The 21,511-nt window shown below is 47.8% G+C and overlaps 1 protein-coding gene across 1 annotated transcript; it reads right to left on the bottom strand.

Moving 5' to 3' along the window:
* Positions 1 to 9,425: 9,425 nt before the first annotated feature.
* LOC140393039 (interferon-induced protein with tetratricopeptide repeats 5-like) lies at positions 9,426 to 19,518 on the bottom strand. The gene is made up of 2 exons (XM_072478983.1): positions 19,385 to 19,518; positions 9,426 to 11,193 (listed from the first exon to the last, which is right to left on the bottom strand). Exons 1-2 carry the CDS (start codon positions 19,435 to 19,437, stop codon positions 9,939 to 9,941), a joined length of 1,308 nt encoding a protein of 435 aa, XP_072335084.1. The 5' UTR covers positions 19,438 to 19,518; the 3' UTR covers positions 9,426 to 9,938.
* Between the last annotated feature and the right edge of the window lie 1,993 nt (positions 19,519 to 21,511).

Here is a 21,511-nt window from a genome sequence, read left to right as displayed (position 1 = left end):
TCACAGGTTTCAATAAGGTAGACAAATTGTTGAAGAAAATAATAGTCAGCACTTCGAGTTTTCGCAAAAGGTCCTTTATTTAACACGATGTTCGTGGGGGGATTAGATAGACCAAAGTCATTCCAAATGTCCCCCCTCTACAGAGGTAAGGCAAGCAATTTATATGTTACAGTAAGCAATATCTCGGAAAATATGCATTCTTTAATTGGCAAAAAGACAGAAAAAACGAGCAGGCCTTGAGTTCCTCGCCTAAGAAAAATAATAAATGTCTGCTGTCAGCAAAACAGTGTGCAGCTGTATGATTGTTTACGTTGTATGACCTTCTGACTGTTTCATACAGACCCTCTTGACTAAAAAATAAGGCTAAATATCCATCATGCTTTGCCAAGTGCCTATTTCCATAAAATATAGTCAAGCAGCCGGTTAAAATGAATACAGAGTATTAAGGCAACTAAACCGCCAACTGAAGTCCCTTCTACAATTCCCTCCTTGTTGATCTTCATTGTTAGTACATTACAGTGTCCTCAGCAGCAAATGGTGGGTTATAATGTAAGGGGAATGGACGTATGATAGGTACCTGATTGTTAAGTTGCTGGGACCATGGAGGCAATGCTGACACACTCGCCCCCAAGCCCTGCCAACATCCCGGGCAATATTTAAACAGTAACCATACGACAATCAAGATTACAACAATGATTATAATCCAGATCACAATCTTCTGTCCTAATGTTCCCAAGCACCCAAAGCCAAAATCCCATCCCCCATCCTCATGCAATCGTGTTACCTCTCTACAAATGTGATCCACCAGGTTATCTATTTTCTCTGAGTTATCAGGGATGTATGTGCAGCAGCCACTGTTAATCATGGCACAAGTTTCAGCTAATAAGAAATCAAGGGCCATCCTATTCTGCAGGGCAACTGCTCTTGTAGCAACTATCTCAGTTTCTATCTGGTTAACAGCCTCCGCAGTGTCATTAGCTACCTGCTCAAGGATATCACGTAATTCGCGTAGGTCGTATGCATCAGTGGCTATTCCTCATGGTGGTATCACGATTCCCAGCATTTGTGCCCAAGTCATAACAGTTTGTGTCATCCTGTGATGGAAATGGTCCTGCAGTTGCTGGATGTGTAGAGGAGTACATAAGGGAGTACATATCCCAAATAGCAGGAGCCCTCTCAATTCTCTGGTAACCACGGGTATGCCTTGCGTCCGCAGATAAAATATGTGCCATTATATGCGGTCAGGTTTCCTTTACTATCAGTTATTATTAGTCTGATCGGATCCCCTCCCCAGGGGCCTCCACTAGTACTATTTTCAACCGCTGACAAGTCAAAGATGAATAGGCGGAGCATAGAGGGTTGCCAATTCAAGGTCTGATCTCACTGACTTGTGCCTACTGGGTAGTTCCCATATCTTGGGCGAAATTCTCCGTTATCGGCGCAAAGTCCGCCGATCGGCGCAAAAAACGGCGCAAATCCGACTTGCGTCACGCCGCAAAAATGGTTGAAAAGTCTCCGGCCCGAAATGTGTATCGCAGGAGCAAACGTTGAGGCACCCATCCCCGCAGATGCAGACCGCCCGCAGGATGCCCTTCGGAGGCCACGGGAGACGGAGAGACCCGGACCCTCCGGCATGCGACGCCCGCAGGATGCCCCTCGCACACCACGGGAGACGGAGCAACCCGGACCCTCCGGCATGCGACGCCTGCAGGATGCCCCTCGCACACCACGGGAGACGGATAGAACCGGACCCTCCGGCATGCGACGCCTGCAGGATGCCCCTCGCACACCACGGGAGACGGATAGAACCGGACCCTCCGGCATGCGACGCCTGCAGGATGCCCCTCGCACACCACGGGAGACGGAGAGACCCGGACACTCCGACATGCGACGCCCGCAGGATGCCCCTCGCACACCATGGGAGACGGAGAGACCCGGACCCTCCGGCATGCGACGCCCGCAGGATGTCCCTTGGAGACCACGGGAGACGGAGAGAACTGGAGCAACAGGGAGACGACGCCCCCGTCACGTGCGGGTGCGACGACGCAGGCGTGTGCCACCCAGCGACGAGGGGGGCAGCCACAGGCCCCCGTCACAGCCGAACCAGGACACCACTACACAAGACACCACTACTCAGGTCTCCACTACCCAGGACACCACTACCCAGGACACCACTACCCAGGACACCCCTACCCGGGACAGCACTATCCAGGACACCCCTACCCGGGACAGCACTAACCAGGAAGACAAAATACCGGACAGTGACTCAGAGTGGATGGGTGGAGACGAACCCCCACCCCAAAGTGCCATGGACTCAGAGTGGGACGAAGAGCACGACACAACGCCACTGCTGTCACCAACACCCTCCACCATCGCAGAAACACTCACCTCGGTTGGGCACTTTAGTGATGAGGCGTCTGGTACACTCACTGGTGCGCACAACACAGCCGTCCCGGTACAGCAGGTGGAGGTAGGAGCAGCAGAGGGGCCGGGCGGTCGGAGGGCAGCCCAGCCCAAGCGAACATCTGCTGCCCAGATGGATCCCGGGTTCCTGGAGTTACCACAGCCACCCATAGATCCGATGCAACTACCGACCCGGAGACGAGCGAAGAGGGTGACGGCCGGCTTGCGGCGGCTGCAGTCGCAGGTGAAGGAGTCCACCCGCGTCCAGGAGCTGGGAGTGGTGCCGGTCATGCGTGCCACCCAGGCCGACACCGCACGGGTGGCGTCCGCGGTGGAGGCAATGGGTGCGACGGTGTCAGACATGGGGAACGGTTTGCGAGGCCTGGGGCTTTCCGTGCAGGCGGCGTCTGTGGCCCAGGACATGGCTGCCCTCTCACAGGAAGCCATGAGCCAGTGCCAGCGCCAGATGGCAGAGGCGCTCAACGCCATAGCCCAGTCTCTGCAGGCCATGGCCCAGTCTCAGCAGGCCATCGCTGAGGGCATCGGCGCCAGTGGCCATGTGCGAGCCGGCGTCGCACTGTCATAGACAGGGTTTGCCAATCCCCTGGGCTCCATGGCTGCAAACCTGCAGACCCCTGTCGATACCAGTACGGGCCTCCAGGACTGGCAGCGTCAGATGTCGGGGGGGCGTCGGATGGCCAGTCCGTTCGCATCCCCCACCCATGTAGAGGCCTGGGGGCCATCGGGCACCCCGAGGGAGGAGGAGGTGGTGTGGTCCGTCCCGGGTCCCCCTGTAGGGGAGGTCCCGGAACACCGCGACACCTCGGACTCCCCCCCTTCCGTCCCAGGTGCATCGGGTGGGCAACGGGCAGGACAGGCTGGCAGCTCGCCATCCCAGTCGCCCGGGCCGCAGCCTGGCCCATCTACGCCAGGACGCCCCAGGAAACGGCTGCCAAAGGGATCCCGTGTCAGAGGGCAGGAATCACAGGAGTCAACCTCCAGGTCTGCTGTACCGTCTGGGGAACCACGTAGACGTAGTCAAAGGGCCCGTAAGGCCAAACAATTAGACACTGAGTAAGTTGGCACGGGTGCAGGGCACAGATGAGTTTTAGGGGCTAGGGCACGTGCATGAACTCCTTTGGTTATTAAAGTCAATTTTACACCTGCAGAAGCTGCCTTTGTGCTCTGTCCAAAGCGTGCGGGGGGTGTCATGTACGTTGAGCGCAAGTGTGTGTGTGAGGGGTGGTCATACCTCAGCCCCAGGTGAGTCTGCCCCCTTCCCCCTGGGCCACCATCAACATCCCCCCGGGCAGAGGACGGGACCGTGCGCTGCAGTGTCACAGCCGCATGCAGTGATGGTCCGTGTGGATGGTGGTACTGTGGCCATGGGTCAGACATAGTCCAACGATGTGGAGCCAGGAGCTCACCGCAGGGCGGGTTGTCATTATCCTCCATGGCCTGCAATAGACACGCGTCCACCCGCAACTGTGTGAGCCCGGCCGTTGTGCTGCAGGTGGATCGGCAATGTGGGGGGGGGGTGGTGCATGCGGGTGGGGTGGGTGAGTTTGGGGAGGGTGGTGAGGGTGCTGGGTGGGTGGATGGGTGGGGGGTGTGGGTGGTCGGCTGTTGCCATGGTGTGCGGTCTGTGGCCATACTACCCGATTCCCACGCCCATCTAGTCAGTGAAGCGGGCGGCTATCAGCCTGTCCCGTGCCCGCTGGGCCAGCCGGTAACGGTGGACAGCCACCCGCCTGTGTCTAGCCCGTCTGCCCTGACCATTGCCCCCATCCCCCTCATCTGGTGAGGACTGCGCCTCTTCCTGCTGCTCCTCCACTCCGCCCTCCTCTGCCTGCGGCACATCGCCCCTCTGCTGGGCTATGTTGTGCAGGACGCAGCATACCACAATGATGCAGCCGACCCTATCTGACCGATACTGGAGGGCGCCCCCAGAGAGGTCCAGGCACCTGAAACGCATCTTCAGCACGCCAAAGCACCTCTCTATCACTTCCCTTGTCGCTACATGGGCATCATTGTAGCGGTTCTCCGCCTCATTGCGTGGCCTCCGTACAGGCGTCATCAGCCACGATCGCAATGGGGAGCCCCTGTCGCCCAGCAACCAGCCCCTCAGCCGGGGATGGCGTCCCTCGTACATGCCGGGGATGGATGACCGCGACAACACGTATGAGTCGTGTACACTGCCTGGGTGACGGGCACAGATGTGCAGGATCATCATGCGGTGGTCGTAGACAACCTGTATGTTCATCGAATAGGTCCCCTTCCTATTGGTGAACACGGCCCTGTTATCTGCAGGTGGCCGCACGGCGACGTGCATCCCATCAATCGCGCCCTGGACGATGGGGAACCCGGCCACGGCAGAGTAGCCCACGGCTCGGGCATCTTGGCTGGCCCGGTCCACAGGGAAGCGGATGTAGCGGTGCGCCATGGCATATAGAGCATCTGTCACTGCCCGGATGCACCGATGCACCGATGGGTGGGAACGACGACATGTCATCATTGCCCATATCCCCTCCTTCCCCACAGCCAGGTGGCATGGACCGCATGGGTCCAACTGTTGGAGGCTGGCACCTGGCCAGGTGGACCAACTCACTAGACCCCCCATCCCCCTCCCCGGCACGGACCCCCCCCCCCCCCATCCCCCTCCCCGGCACGGACCCCCCATCCCCCTCCCCGGCACGGACCCCCCCATTCCCCTCCCCGGCACGGACTTCCCATCCTCCTCCCGGGCACGGACCCCCCTCCCGGCACTCCCCCGGAGCCCAGCCCACTCTAACCCCCCCCCCCCCCCACCGCACACACACACACACAACCCTAGACTCACCTCTCCCCACACATTCAGACTGCGGCCACGCCATCGCCTGCCCTGCAGCCAACCCCCCAGGCCGTCAGTCACCTCCACGCTGGTCGACGTGAACCTGGAGCACAGGTTGACGCCGATTGAAAGGAGGTTTGATTTACGTCGACGTGACCGGTCATCACTTCGACGGGACTTCGGCCCATCCGCAAGGGAGAATATTGGCAGGCCCAAAATCGGCTGCCTTGCGCACACCCGTGCCATTCTCCGACGTCTGCGGCGCCATTAACGCCCCGCCGACTTTTCTCCCTTCGGAGACTTCGGCAACCGGCGGGGGCGGGATTCACGGCGGCCAACGGCCATTCTCCGACCCTCTGGGGGGTCGGAGAATGACGCCCATGTTTCCTAAAGCATATGTTACCCTTTGGGACTCGAGTGTAATTGGGAAGGATCAAACAGGGCGGCTGGCGTGTTACATTAAACCTAGGCCACCACCATCCTGTTAAGGTAAGATAAAATGTTCTCATTCGCTACAAGGATGAGGAAATACAGACTTAAATCATGAGTTGCATCAGTATTTGACAAATCTGCATATTAGAGTGTGTAGCTAGTCTCACTCTAATATGCACTTTCCTGATCCACCTGAGGCTTTGAGATCTAACCCCTTCGCCTTGGAGCCCTTTGATGAGATAAAGGGGGACCAGGTGGAATGGCACTTGAAGTGGGTCCCCTGAGGGATCAGAGGTAACTGCGTAGTTGGCCTCTGAGGAGGGTGGCACCTTGGCACAGTTTTTTTTTGTAAATGGTTTTTTATTGGGTTTTTGAACAAAGTATATTTACCGTTATGTACACAGAATAAGATATATATATACAGATGAGAAGGGCACACACAAACATACCAAAAGAAAGTAATAATAAAAAATAAAATAAAAAATGAAATAAAATAACTGGTAGAGTATTGGAGACTGGCGAGGTTGATATACATTTGGGTGCCGATAAGAGAGGGCAATACTCGAATGGGTCTGGTGTTGGTACACCCTGGCACAGTTGGTGTCACCTTGGCACTGCCTGCCTGGCATCCTGGCAGGGGTGATGCCAGGATGGTAGTGCCAGGCATTTTGCCTATGCTGGGAATCGGATCTGGGTGTGCCCTGCTTGTGTGAGGTGGGGTGCAGGGGGAGTTCCCCTTCTGGGTGAGTTGCGGCTTACCGAAAAATGAGGTGTCAACCGGTGATGCTACAACACAGAACTCCTTGTGTGTTAAACAACGTAAGCAGCAACTAATAGACAGAGCTAAGCGATTCCACAACAAACGCATCAGATGTACGCTCTGCAGTCCTGCTACATCCAGCCATGAATGATGGTGGACAATTAAATAATTCACTGGAGGAGGAGGCTCCACAAATATCCCATCCTCACTTATGGAGGCGGCCAGCATATATGTGCAAAATGCCAAGGCTGAGGCTTTTGCAACAATCTACAACCAGAAAGTAGAGTGGATGATCCATCTCGGTCTCCTCCGGAGGTCCCGGCTTCACAGATGTCAGTTTTCAGCCAATACGATTCACTCCACATAATATCAAGAAACGACTGAAGACACTGGATACTGCAAAGGCTATGGGCCGTGAGAATATCCCGGTAATAGTACTGAAGACTTGTGCTCCAGAACTTGCCCCACCCCTAGCCAAGCTGTTCCAGTACAACTACAACACTGGCATCTACCGGACAATGTAGAAACTTTCCCAGGTATGTCTTGTACACAAGAAACAGGACAAACCCAAAAGCTAATTGCCGTCCTACATTCCATCATAAGTAAAGTGAGGGAAAGAGTCATCACGAGCTATCAAGCAGCACTTACTCAGCACCACGCCGCGCCAACTGCGGGCGCCGATTCTCCGGAGAATCACCGCGACTGGTGCGAATCGCATCATGCCGCGCCGACTGCGGGCGCCTAATTCTGCTCCTATATCTTGTGGTCTTACCAATGTGATCTATGACCTTTGGCTCTGCGTCCTCACCCTGAGAATACTCTGTAGCTGCTCAATGATATCCTTGACACTTCCACCATGGAGCTAACATACCATCCTGAAATCACATCTGCAACCACAGGAATTTAAATAAACACAATAAAATGTTAAATAACTCTCGTTCTGACCTCACGTCTGATGTGACCATCAATTCCCTCAAAGACACGAGTAGAAGTAAACCGTGGTTTTAATTAGCTTAGAACAGTGCCTGCCTGTGACTGGTACAATACTGTGAACCGCCTACAGGTCAACTGCTCTTTATACTTCCTTTCAAGGGGAGGAGCCATGGGCAGAGCCCGTACATGCCCCAACATATCCCCCTGTGGGTGAAGCCACACAATGGCCCACAGGTGGAGCCCACAAGGTCAAATAGCTGTAACACAATGGCAGAACATAATACTGATACCCTCGTGAATTACTAGTACTATACATTCACCACAACGTCATTTTATTTTTCAAAACCCTGACTCTCGCTGGAACAGTCGCCCTGTTACTTTTTTAAATCCCCAACTCGCTAAGGAACTCTCACTCTGCCCCGCCACCATTTCCTTTTCAAAGTAATGGCTCTTGCTGGATCTCTCACTTTGTCCTTGTGCAAGTTTATTTCAAATTGCAGACAGCTAATTTGGGTCATTGTGTATGTTCAAGGCTGAGAGTAAACAGATTTTTAATCAGTCAGGGAATCAAGGGTTATGGGGATCAGGTGGGAAAGTGGAGTTGCGACAATAGAACCAGGTGTGTCTGTGTGTATCATGGCTCAGCGCTAGCAGAACCTAAATAAAAGAAGGGACACTGTTGTCAGTGACAAACCCAGGAACACAGGAGCAACCTTCATAGAAGAGGGACCCTGAGCTATCGGCTCAGAGAAGGAGACATCCACACTGAGTGATTGCAGCCTTGCCAGCTCCTTCACGAGCGTGGGTAACACCGAGATCTCAGCAGTGAGTCCGAGTCATCTCTATACTATATTCTCAGAAATCACAATCAACGTAGCTCTTCTGAATGAAGTAGAGTTGTACTAAGTTCAGGTGTCTTTATTGTATCTGTCTCAGACCAAAGAGCAGGGTCTCAGTCTGTAATGATATGTTGACAGACATGTAACTAAAGGGTTAATCACAACACTTAGCTGTAACACGACCACTCGAGGGCATTGCAAGAACCACATTATATACTAGCTCCCTAAGGATCTTTTCTCTTTCCACACAGGAGTACCAGACAGTACTAGTATAGTATGGATAGATCACAGCTCAGACAACACATGTAGTTCAGATACAGTTTATGTAGTTATATTTCATTACTTTATTTCTAGAGATAGTTCAGTAGAGTGTCAAACTCATTTATTAGTTTTATTGCAACTTAATAAATTAGTTTGCTTTACATCGAAGACTTGTGTATTCTTCAGGATCATCAGCAACTAGTACGACATATATTACTTCAACACAGTAATATAACATGCTACCAGGAGTAGTAATGTAATATAACATGGTTCCAGAAGTGACCACTGAATCTACAGGAGTAGCTAGACAGCAGTTGTAGAGTATAGATAGAGCACAGCTTAGACAACACGTGTAGTTCAGATACAGTTTATTTCATTACTTTATTTCTAGAGATAGTTCAGTAGAGTGTCAAACTCATTTATTAGTTTTATCGTTACTTAATAAATTTGTTTGCTTTACATCGAAGACTCGTGTATTCATCAGGATCATCAGCAACCAGTAACGACATATATTACTTCAACCCAGTAATATAACATGCTACCAGGAGTAGTAATATAATATAACACAGTCAACATGAATGTACCACAGTAACAGTCCTTCACTTAGATCAACAACTCAATCAAATCTTAGCCACAGTTTCATTTTATTGGTTATTTTAACATTCAATCTCTGATTATACAATTACAATTTATGTCTCAGTATCTGCTGCCATTAATTTTATTCTTTTAAACCCATGTTTATATTCTTTAGCCTTCCCCCATTTACTGCTTTCCCCCTCAGTGAGATGGTACAGTCTGTAGAAAATGGTTTTTCCTGGGTATTGTCCAGGCTGCTCTGTGATGGCCAATGAGGGACTCAGGTGGTTTGATGAAGGCCAGATGGTGGGGGATGAATGTAATCCGAGTGCGGCCTCAACCGAGACCTGGGATTCATGTCGCATTACATTCATCCCCCCCCCCCCCCCCCCCCCCCCATCTGGCCTGGGCTTGCAAAATCCTACAAACTGTCCTGGCTTGAGACCATTCACACCTCTTTAACCTGGGGTTACTCCTATCTCTGGATCGGTATAGACTTAATTACCTGCAAATGCTCGCATTCTAAGCATTGTCTTGCATCTTTGAATTTGTCTATATATATGTTTCTGGAACATACCTCTTCATTCACCTGAGGAAGGAGCAGTGCTCCGAAAGCTAGAGTTTGAAACAAACCTGTTGGACTTTAATCTGGTGTTGTAGGAAAGTAAATGACAAAGTTTCCGGCCAAACCATTTTATATGTCCGAGAATATGAATGAATCTTTCAGATATGTTAGGTTGGAAATTAATTGTTCGCCTGGATAGAAATGTTTAATTCAGGGAGAGCACGTAACTATTCAGCATCACCAAGTTCAATCTCCAAGATCTTTTCAAAGCATTCCTCCCCATCCAACATATGTATGATCCCACAAATGCAGAAAGTCACGATGTCTGTGGGTTCTTGGCTATTTTCTCCAAATGGGTGCGACAATTGTTCCGTGAGTTTGAGTCATGTTTGATTTTAAATCCTTCCAGAAAATATTTGATGGCATTTGATTTGAGTGTCTGTAATTCTGTTCAAATAACCCAAACTGAAAACGTATTTCTTGCTTATTTTCTGGACATGTATTTTCCAATTCCAGGAGTTTACTGTAGATGTCCTCTGCTTCACGATATTCTTCATTTATGGAACAGATGTGTGCATAACCTAGTTCTGCAAGAATAAATGATGGCTTGAGCTCAAGTGCTTTTTTAAAACACTCTTTACGATCGTTGATTAATGTATCAATTTTGCCAGAACCTTTGCTGCCTTGAGATTTTTTCAGTGTCTGTATTTTGTTTTTGTAACACATGCCTTTCTGGTGGTATAAGAAGGCAGATTTGGGAGTCATTTTTAATGCTTTGTCCAGCAGCTTCAGGGCTTTTTCGATATTTCTAACCTTTCTGTAAAATTTTGCTGCATAACGGATCACATATGGAAGACCAGGGGACTTCGCCAGTGCTTGTTGAACTAAAGTGTTTGCGTCCTCATATTGCTCGAAGACGCGGAGCTTCAGAGCCAACTGCACCATTGCTTCAGCGTCATTGGGATCGAGCTCAAGCACACGTCTCCATTGCTTCACTGATTGACTTGAGTCAGCACTCTCAGTGGCACCAGAAAGCCCTTCCAGATGAGACAGGACAATCGCATATCCAACGTTCCAGTCAATGTTATTTGGATATTTCTTCTGAGCCATTTCAAAACAATACATTGCCTCGTTATAGGATTGAACGCCAGACTTCAACAGTAACCAACCCTTCTCCCCAGATACTGCAGGTATCATTGCTGTGCACCGAGAGGCATCAGGAAATTGTTTACAGATCCTCTCCAGTTTGTCGAGGTAGGACTGAGCCTCTGTCAGTAGTCCCATGTGATAATATACCCAGGCATAGTTTCCATAGGTGATGATGATTCTTTCATCAAATTCATCTTCATGATTCTCCCTCAGTAATTTTTCAGCTTCCTCTAAGTTTTGAATCGCTTCCACATACTTTCCTTGCAGACAGTTTACAAAAGCGAGTTGGTTATAAGACGTGGCTTTATATTGCATATAAAGATGTATTGAATCTTCTAATCTTCGCTTCATATTGTCCAGGTCAATGTTTTTTCTCTGTGGAGCCCACGTGAAGTGACATTGAAGCTGATCGAGCTCCACTTTCAACAAATCTTTCTGTGTGTTACTGCAAGAGAAAAAAATCTTTCATGATCCATGTTACCTACAATTGTAACTTGCTGATAATGAACTTTTTTTCTTTGGAAATAATTTTAACCCGGGCCTTTGGTTACCACGAGATGACAGAGTAAGGATAATTAGCAATGTTACGGTACCATATGGTACTATGGCATGTAATTCATATTCCAGTACTGGATCCTATTGGTGACTCTGAACACTGACATTACAAGAGAATTATTGTTTTGTTTAAAAAAAAAATTATTCTCCTCCTTTTTCACATTTTCTCCCAAATGTACAGAGGTTGATCTTCACCCTACCAGGATCCGCCTTCGGGCGATAAACAAGGCGAAGCCTACAACATCTGCCTCCGTTCCCGTTTTCAACCCCGGCTGGTCCGACACCCCAAATATGGCCTCCAGAGGGCCCGGGCCCAGTTTCACGTTCATCACTTTAGAGAATACCCTCCTTCCAGTAATCCTCCAGTTTTGGACAGGACCAAAACATATGAACGTGGTTTGCGGGCCCCCCTTCCCCCGCAACGTTCACACACATCTTCTACCTCCTCAAAGAGCCAGCTCATACTCGCCCTTGTGAGGTGTGCTCTATCTACCACCTTGAGCTGTGAAGTGGTAAATGGTTCAGAAGGGCACTTGGCACAGAAGATGGCTGCCTGACACACAAGATGGAGACACAGAGAATAAAGCAGGCATAACTGATGCCTGGAGCCCAGTGGGGTGCCAGTGGGACAGATAGGAACAGATCCAGGACAAAGGGAGCCAGACAGGAAGATTAAGAAATACATAAATGCGGGACACCACTTGAATAAAGCTGACTTCAGCCAAGGTGTACACAATGATATGCTAATACGAATATCTTGGGCCATTTCCTAAAACAAAGGGACAATTGATACTGGTTTCCTGCTGCTACCTGTAACCTGTAAAACCTCTTTAACTATAACCATGTGTAAATGGCAAAACGCTTACAAATAGCGATGTACAATCTATAAAATGTTTAAAGATAACAAGGTGATAATTGTTTTGTATCTGGGCTCATTGTGAACCCGAAGTGGCTGTTTAAAGATAACAAGATGATAATTGTTTTGTATCTGGGCTCATTGTGAACCCAAAGTATAAAATGAATGACTGCCATTCTAACCACGAGAAAGGTTAGCTACCGTACCGCGGGGTACGTACGCTTTCTCCTGAAGATTTGTGTAACAATAAACTGCACTGATTGAACACAGTAAGTCTGACTCCCGAAGTGGTTGAATTTCCCACAACATATTGGCATAGTCGGCAGGATCTTACTTCTGGTGAGTTCCGATCGAAGGCCTCGATCGGAAAGCTGGGGTAAAGATCGTTTCGAATCTGCAGGAGTCAGACAGGTCAAAAGGTGCAGTTTAAAATAAGGTACCTATAGTGATAAGCATAGTGATATAAGTCTTGACTGTATAGTGACATGATAATAGATAAAGTTTGGTGCTAACTGCTGATAGTATTAAGGATTTGTGGCTTGTGCAGATCAACAAATGGAAAAGGTAGTGCTGCCCCAAACGCCCAGCCTTAGACTGGCTGTCAAGAGGAGGAATCTCCCACACGAAGGTCAGGATTTGAAGTGGTCATTGAGGCACCAAAGGCACGAAGGATTGTGAAGCACAAGTGGCAGAAATCGGCTAACCCCGAACTCAGTAGTGGCGAACAAACGCAGAGTTCTTGTATGAAAGTAGAGCATAAGTTGGGTACTGGGCTGTCAAATGTCTTAGTAGCAGTGCGGAAAAGGAGCTAATCAACTCTGACCTAGAGCCGAACTCCGGTGGAGAAGCACGTTGCCGAGGTGGTAATAGTGGACACCGTGAGTATAAGTCAAACCCTGAGAGACGGTAGCGATAGCGCGGCGCTGGAATAGTAATAGTGGCTGGGGGGGGGCGGGTAGTGAAGTCCCTTCAGTAGAGAGCACATTTTGCTAGGAGGCAGCTGCGGCCGTACAGACGGTGCTAGGGTAGTAATAGTGGCTGGGGGGGGTAGTGAAGTCCCTCCAGTAGAGAGCACACTTTACTCATAGGAACCGGGGTTCTTGAAGTCTGCGAGATGGCAGGCAATGATATAAAAAGGGGATCTGCAGTTTCTCTTTTCGAGACATATATGACAGACAGACAAGCGGTGATAAAAAAGATGAAGAAGGACGGCTGGGACACTTCCCAGACCTTAGAACAACAGAGGGGTTGGATAGACAAAGAGAAGAGAAACAAGACTAAAAAGATAGGGATAATGTTAGTACGTGAGTTAGCAGGACGAATTGAACAAGTAGGCACCTCTACTGAAAAGTGGAAGGAAGACAAAGAGAAGATCAGGGAATTAGAATCTAGAGTAAGGGAACTGGAGAAACACAACCACGTGTTGAGAGAACAATAAGGGAGGCGGGAAACCGATCCCCTACCCCCTTACGAGCCCACACAGCAGGGGCCAACCGCCCGTCCGGCAGGGTGGGGTGCGTTAGAATACAATTTAGCGCCAGTAACCCGAGGGGGATCAGAAGCTAATTATAAACCCTTTACCCCAGGTGAGAGACAGCAGATAATGGCTTCCCTGGGCAAATTGCAACCTAGAAGCGCAAACACCAAATTCTGTGAAGAATTAAACACAATCTGGGTAGGACACCAGTTACACCTAAGAGACGTACACCAGCTGGTCAGGGCAGCCTGTCCAGCAGATAAGTGGAGGCAGGTAGCTGGCGGACCCGGCACTCCTGCAGCCCAGGATTATAACGGGGGACGGTGGACACATGCCGTCGCTTTAACAGCAGAGATAGATGCACAGCAGGACCCCTTTGTCCAATTTAAAATGGAAATCCAGAGAGTGTTAGGGAACGCTCCCACTAACTGGAGCAAGATCACTACCACAAGACAGCAGAAAAGGGAAGGAGCTTCTGAATACGGGGAACGATTGTTCCACGTGTACCAAGAGAGCTCAGGGCAAGGGAACCCATGCCGTGGGGAACGGGCGTTCATCCAAGCTTTTAAAGATGGACTCTCTAGTGCCCACCAGACTATCCTAAAAATGGGAGTGATTATGTCCCAGGATTACGACGAGTTGGTAGAGTGGGCTAGCGGGGTACAGGTAGAGGAGACATCCCAGGTCTAGCAAGACCAGAAAGAGTAGCAACCCCCAGTAACGGGAACTGGGCCAAGCCAAAACTGACCTGCCACAATTGTGATGTGGAGATGCCGGCGTTGGACTGGGGTGAGCACAGTACGAAGTCTTACAACACCAGGTTAAAGTCCAACAGGTTTGTTTCGATGTCACTAGCTTTCGGCGCGCTGCTCCTTCCTCAGGTGAGGAAGGAGCAGCGCCACAATTGTGGCCGGCAAGGGCACAATGCGAGGGATTGCGGGGCCCCACAGAAAGGAGACAGACCAGGAGACACTGGGAAGCATTGCAGCCACTGTAATAAGTATGGACACTCAGAGGCCGTGTGTTGGGAGAAGCATGGGAGACCCCCGACCCGATCAATTGGTCCTGCAACATCGATATGTACTCTTTGCCGTAGTTGCTTTGGCCAATCCCAAGGGTGAAGTGGTTGAAGAGGTGCCGTATTTCATATCCTACACAAAACTGACATTGACATACTCTTTCCTCAATCTGTGAGTCTAGTCCCAGTCACCAGAAATAGCTTCCTGTGACTCCTTTCATACATACAATTCCTGGATGTCCTTAGTGAAGTTGATCTACTTTACAATTCCACAAGTATGGGGGAATGATGATTCAGATCCCCCATGTTCCACTAATTCAAGCTCCCTTGTTTGGTACGGTTGGATTTCAGACTCTCCTCTGTTTATACAGTGGGTATATCTTTCAAGATCATGCCCCTGACCTTTCCCATCACCGGGTCTGACCTTGTGCACCTTTGCATTTGAATTGCAGTAATAGATACTCTATCCATCTGGGAAATGAACACAGTTCATATACGTCTTCTGTGATTCCGTTTTGTCCCATCTTGATAAATGTGATAGAGCATCCGCATTTGAAGTTCCTCCTAACTTCTGTATTTAATTTTGTAATTATGCTCTGTGAAGATGAGAGACCATCTCTGGTAACGACTCGCAGCCAGAGATGGTATTCCTTTGTATGGGCCAAATTTTGTTGTCAAAGGACTGTGGTCTGTTACCAAGGTAAAATGTTTTCTATACAAGTAGTGAGAAATCAGTTGACTCCAAATATTATACTTTAGGCTTTTTTTTCAATTGAGCATAATTCTGTTCAGCTCTTGTCAATGTTCTCAAAGTGAAATCTATTTGCCTTTCATCTCCATTTGGCATTACATGAGAGATAACGGCACCATCCCATAGGGTGAGGCTCACTTGTGAGTTGTAATTTTAACTTAGGGTCAAAATAATAATGATAGTAATAATCTTTGTTAGTGTCACAAGTAGATTTACATTAACGTTGCACTGAAGTTACTGTGAAAGTGAATGAAGTCTTCTGATTTCTTTATCACATTCTGACTTCAGCATATGCCTCTTTGCAGTCTTTTGTCCAAGTCCATAGTTAATTTGCACACAATAATGTATGAAGTGCTTTTAATACGGTAGAGAGATTTGGAATAAATTTGACAGAAATTGATGACTCCCAAAAAGGTCTGAGTTGCAATATATTCTGCAGTCTTATCGCATCTATAATCACAGTCATCTTCTTAGGTTCCTTGTGGAATCCGTCCTTATCAATTACATAGCCAAGATAGCTTATTGATAATTGGAAAAATTCACATTCGTCAGTCTTGATGCGAAGACCGGCGGGATTCTCCGTTCCAGAAACTAAGTGGTGATGCCAGGACTAAATCGGTGGTGTTTTACAACAAAAAAATTGGCACCGTTCCCAGAGCAATTCATCAACCGTTAATGGGCTAGCATTGGCGCCACATGGAACATTATCGATTCCAATGAAAAACAGTGTCCGATTCTCTGGAGTCGGGGTTGACACTCGAGAGGCTGACAAGCTGCAGCCTCATATAAGCACTCCACTCCCCACACACAGTCATCCTAGGCAACAAGATAACAGCAAGGAGAGCGGCACCACTCTTCACAGGTGCAGAACTGGGGACACTTTTGGACGCCGTGGAGGAAAGGCGAACCACTCTGTACCCGGGGTTGGAGAAGAGGTTGCCACCTGCCGCCTGCACCGTGCCTGGGGATAGGTGGAAGAGGCCATGAATGGCATGGGCAACATCGTCCAGACCGGCCAGCAGTGCAGGAAAAAGCTGCACAACCTCCTCAGGGCGGCCAGGGTGAGTACGAAGCACTGTGCCCCTGGCACTAAACCCCGACCACAAAACCCGTAACCCCACCCCTCCCTCCGATGGGTAACTCATCCTGGACCATCTGCCAGCACCCATACCGGCTGTCGTGGCCGGGTGCACTGGCCACGAAGGCCACCAGCTAGCCACCCCTGTGCTGCCTGTGTATGACTGTCTAACACTGTGGGCGTCTTCAGTCTACTCCTCGCCAGTGAAAATCGACCCACAACTGCAGTGAGAGAAAAAGACCGGAAGGGTAGCAACCCAAATGGAGTGGAAAAGAGCAAAGTGGACATTCCCCAGTAAATTGACTGGGTGGAAACAGGACATTTGTGCTTCGCTGTCAGAATTATGGTGAGGTAAAAGAGGCTATTCTTGATGCATATGAATTGGCTCCTGAAGCCGAGAGGCAAAATTTTCAGAATTTAAGGAGATAACTGGGACAGAATTATGCAGAGTTCGAAAGGGTTAAATAGAACAAATTTGATAGGTGGTTACAAGCATTGGGAGTTGAAACTTCATTTGAGGCTCTAAGGGAGGTCATTCTCTTAGAGGAATTCAAGAATTTGCGACCACCTACTGTAAAGAAACCATGTTGAAGAGCAGAGAGTGAAGACTGCTTGACAGGCAGCAATTATGGCTGACGATTATGAGCTCATCTATAAATTTCAACCTTTGTTCTATCACCCCCATAATTTTGGAAAGGATAAGAAGTGGGAGTGTGAAAGAAGGCAGGTAGCCAAGGTAAAGAATTGATAGCAGGGCAGCACGGTGGTGCAAGTGGTTAGCACAGCTGCCTCACGGCGCTGAGGTCGCAGGTTCGATCCCGGCACTGGGTCACTGACCGTGTGGAGTTTGCACATTCTCCCCACGTCTGCGTGGGTTTCGCCCCTTCAACCCAAAAAAGATGTGCAGGATAGGTTGATTGGCCACACTAAATTGCCCCTTAATTGGAAAAAATTAGTTGGGTACTCTAAATTTATAAAAATAAAAAACAAATGAATTGATAGCTGGGAATGCTCTGATATCACCACCTTGGACCAGGAAGGAAGCTACTGGGGATGAAGGTGAGACTCGAAAGCCTAGGTGTTACCATTTGTTGTGGAAATCATTATAAAGACAAATTCCTCGAGGTTCGATTTAAGGAAATTTATTGACACAAATATATTTATGGAGCGAGAGTGTCCCAGCTGCAAAAGCTAGTGCACTGCACTCTGAATTATGCAGTCGAAAATCATTATGTTTATAGTGTGAAATAAACAACTTTGAAGAGATAAAGCTTGGGAACATATGCAAGAGTAAATATGAATGTTTTGCCCTTGGTTTAAAAACAATTTGAGTACGCATTTTGTTGTCCTTCGGAAGAACAACTTATTATCATAACAAGGCCGAGTACAAAGTACTAAGCAGTATTTAGTTTACATTACTTGACCTACCTATTATCACTCGAAAGCAGTGTTAAAATATAGTCAATATTCCCAGTATGCTTCTAAATTGGTAACTCATTAACTTCCCTTCCACAATTCCCTCCTTGTTGATCTTTTGATCAACACCTTTTAGTAAATTATCGTGTCCTCCGTAGAGAAGGGTGGTTTATAATGTAAGGGGAACGGACGTATGACAGTTCCCTGTGTGTTTTGAGCTGGTAGCAAGGAGGCAAGGCGGCTTGGGCTGTTCTCCCATGTTAGTACAATAAAAATACCTTGCACAATATTAAAGCAGTAACCATACGACAATCAAGATTACAATGGCGATTATAATCCAGAACACAATCCTCTGTTCTGACGATCCTAGCATCCAAAGCCAAAGTCCCATCCCTCATTTTTGTGTAATCTTGTTACCTCTCTACGAATGTGATCCACCAGATTATCAATTTTTCTGAGTTATCAGGGATGTACGTGCAGCAGTCACTTCCAATCAGGGCACAAGTGCCTCCTTTTTCAGCTAACAAGAAACCAAGAGCCATTCTATTCTGCAGGGCAACCACTCTTCTAGCAACCATCTCAATTTCTATCTGATTTACAGCTTCTGCAGTGTCATTAGCTACCTGCTCAAGGATGTCTCGTAGTTCGTATGCAATAGTGGCTATTCCTAATGGTGGTAGCAATATTCCCAGCATTTGTGTCCATGTCCTAACACTTCGTGTCGGCCTGTGATGGGGATGGTCCTGCAGTTGCTGAATGTGCTGCATATAAGGGACTATGTATCCAAAATAACAGGAGCTTTCCCAATTTTTGTGGCCACAGATAAAATGCGACAATCAAGATTATAATCCAGAACACAATCCTCTGTTCTGACGATCCTACCATCCAAAGCCAAAGTCCCATCCCTCATAACCCTAACCCTAACCCTAACCCTAATATGCAGTCAGGTTTCCTTTACTATCAGTCATCATTAGTCTAATCGATTCCCTTCCCAGGAGCCTCCACTAGTTTGATTTTCAACTCCTGACCAATAAAAGATGAATAGTCCTTTAGCTGTAAGGTGGAACATAGGAGGTTGCCAATTCAAGGTCTGGTCGCACTGACTCTTGCTGACTGGGTAGGTCCCATATGTTTTATGTTTCCTAAAGCATATGCTACCCTTTGGGACTCCAGTGTAATTGAGAAGGATCAAACAGGGTGTTTGACGTGTTACATTAATCCTAGGCCCACACCATTCTTCAAACCTATTCATGTCGTATCCAGCTAATCTCCAATCGAACATATTCTGTGTATCTTCACCACGTCCTGTACTATTTTGTCTTGGAGCCCATTCTGCTATCTCTTTACTGGCGAATGGGATCGGTCGCAAAAGGAAGCCCTCCCCCAAGCATCTGGGAATTTGTGTACAAACCCAACAACTGAATTTATTTACCCTCTCTGCATATGAGTGAGACATGTATATTAAGGTGTTAGTATGCAGTTTACCCTCTACATGATGTTGGATTAATATGATAATCTAAAAACATCAACGCCGTCATTCTCTTCAGGTTAGCTTTTCGCTAGTACTCTCAAAGTTCCGTCTGATGTAGTTTACACGAGTTGCGTGGATCCCATCTGGCTTTTCTTTTACTTTAACGGCTGTTTGGGTTGTTAGCAGCACTTGGTAGGGTCCATTTCACCTCGGAGAAAAATAATCTTTGTTTAGTGCTTTCACATATACTTGGACTCCAGGTTTAAAGGGTGTGTATTTCCCTCTTCTGGATGCATCTGAGCCTGTCGCACCTTTTCATGTTTTATTTTATTTTATTTTTTTTCAGCGGTTTCACACATGTCCTGGGCATATTTTAGTGATGCCTCATCTGCCCATATTAAGGCTACTGCCGCTGGACTCATTGGGGGTTTAGTTCCAGTTGTCAATTCACTAGTGAAATGAGTTCCCCTGTCACTGTTAATACCCATTGGTATCCCAAACCTAGGTATTCTCTGCTACCAGAATATTTACTACTGTTCTAGCATCATCTCTTTTGGTTGGAAAAGCCTCTACCCACCGTGAAAACATGTCCACTATCACCGATTATTCCTTTGACAAATCATACATGCACTTCAACTTCATCTTCACTCTTTGATTTCTCCTCTTGTCTTAACCTGTGACTTTGCGACCTTGTTACTATACAACCTGGAAAAATCCCAGGATATTCGTCCTTCAACACTTCAGTTGTCTGATTTTCCACTGGCTTATCAACCACCGTAGGCATCACTCCCACCTGCGATCCAGCTTTATCGTTACCCAAGATAAACTGTATTCCTGGACAAGACAGTTTCTCTATTACTCCCACTACCACTTCACCACTCTTCATTGGACTTTCCAACCTTACCTTAAATAATGGAACACAACTCCTCTCACCCTGAATTCCACATATTACCACCTTTTCTGGCAACATTCTTCCAAGACGACGTAACTCCTCATCTCCTACCATCAAAGATTGACTAGCTCCCGTATCTCTTAAAATTGTGACTTCTTTACCTGCTCCTCCTGATACACATGAGTAAACTTTACCCACACAAGTAAATTCTTTAAAAAGATTTGTCACCTTCTTATCAATCACCTCTTGATCAGGCTGTACAATCTTTTGCACCTCCTTCGCTTCACCTGGGTTTTCCTTTACCACTTTAACAAACCCCACATCAGCCTTCCCAGTGCTTTTCTTCAACCACCAACACTGTGACTTTACATGGCCTAGTTTATTACAGTGAAAACATTTGAAACTTTTGATACTCTCCTTATTATCTCCCATCAGTTCAACTTTACCTTTACCACTTGAGTATTTCTCTTGTCCCCAGTTTCTATCCCTCACAGGCTGAAACTGATGTCGGAAACCAAACTTTGATTTATGAACTAATTCATAATCATCTGCCATTTCTGCTGCTAATCTCGCAGTTTTAACTCTCTGTTTTTCCATATGAGTTCTCACTACATCAGGAATTGAATTTTTAAACTCCTCCAAAAGTATAATTTCTCTGAGAGCTTCATACGTTTGGTTTATTTTCAAAGCCCTTATCCATCTATCAAAATTGTCTTGATAGCAACCCGCTTTTAGCCAAGAGCGATGCTCCTGTAGGGAGGCTTGCTCTCTATAGTCCGGGATCCACTGCCTGCAATAGCCCACCATGCCGAGGAAGGTAAAGGTTTCCTTTTTCGTGCGTGGAGTTGGAACCCTTGCTACAGCCTGTACGCTTTCAGACCCAAGCCTCCACTGTCCACTGTCCTTGCTGCAGCTGAAATCCCAAATACTGGACTGTCTCCTGACAGAATTGCAGCTTGTCCATTGAGACCCTATGCCCTCTTTCTGCCATGTGTGATAATAACAAAAGGGTATTCTGTTGACAAACTAGCCCTTTCTCTGAGGCTATCAATAAATCATCATAATATTGAGGGAATGTTGAGCCTGCAGTTAACTGGCACTTGTCCAAGTCTCTTTTAATACTGTTAATTCCGATATGAAAAGGCAAATAGATATTGACTTTCTGGGTGCAATGGAATGGAGAAAAAGGCTGAGAAAGAATCCGTTATTGGTGATATAGAAGACAAAATGACATTTGTGTCCAGCACCA

The sequence above is a fragment of the Scyliorhinus torazame genome, chromosome 16, assembly GCF_047496885.1.
Source record: "Scyliorhinus torazame isolate Kashiwa2021f chromosome 16, sScyTor2.1, whole genome shotgun sequence".
Taxonomy (NCBI): Eukaryota; Metazoa; Chordata; class Chondrichthyes; order Carcharhiniformes; family Scyliorhinidae; genus Scyliorhinus; species Scyliorhinus torazame.
The sequence above is the reverse complement of the archived record's forward strand: the minus strand, read 5'-3'. Positions and strand labels throughout refer to the sequence as shown.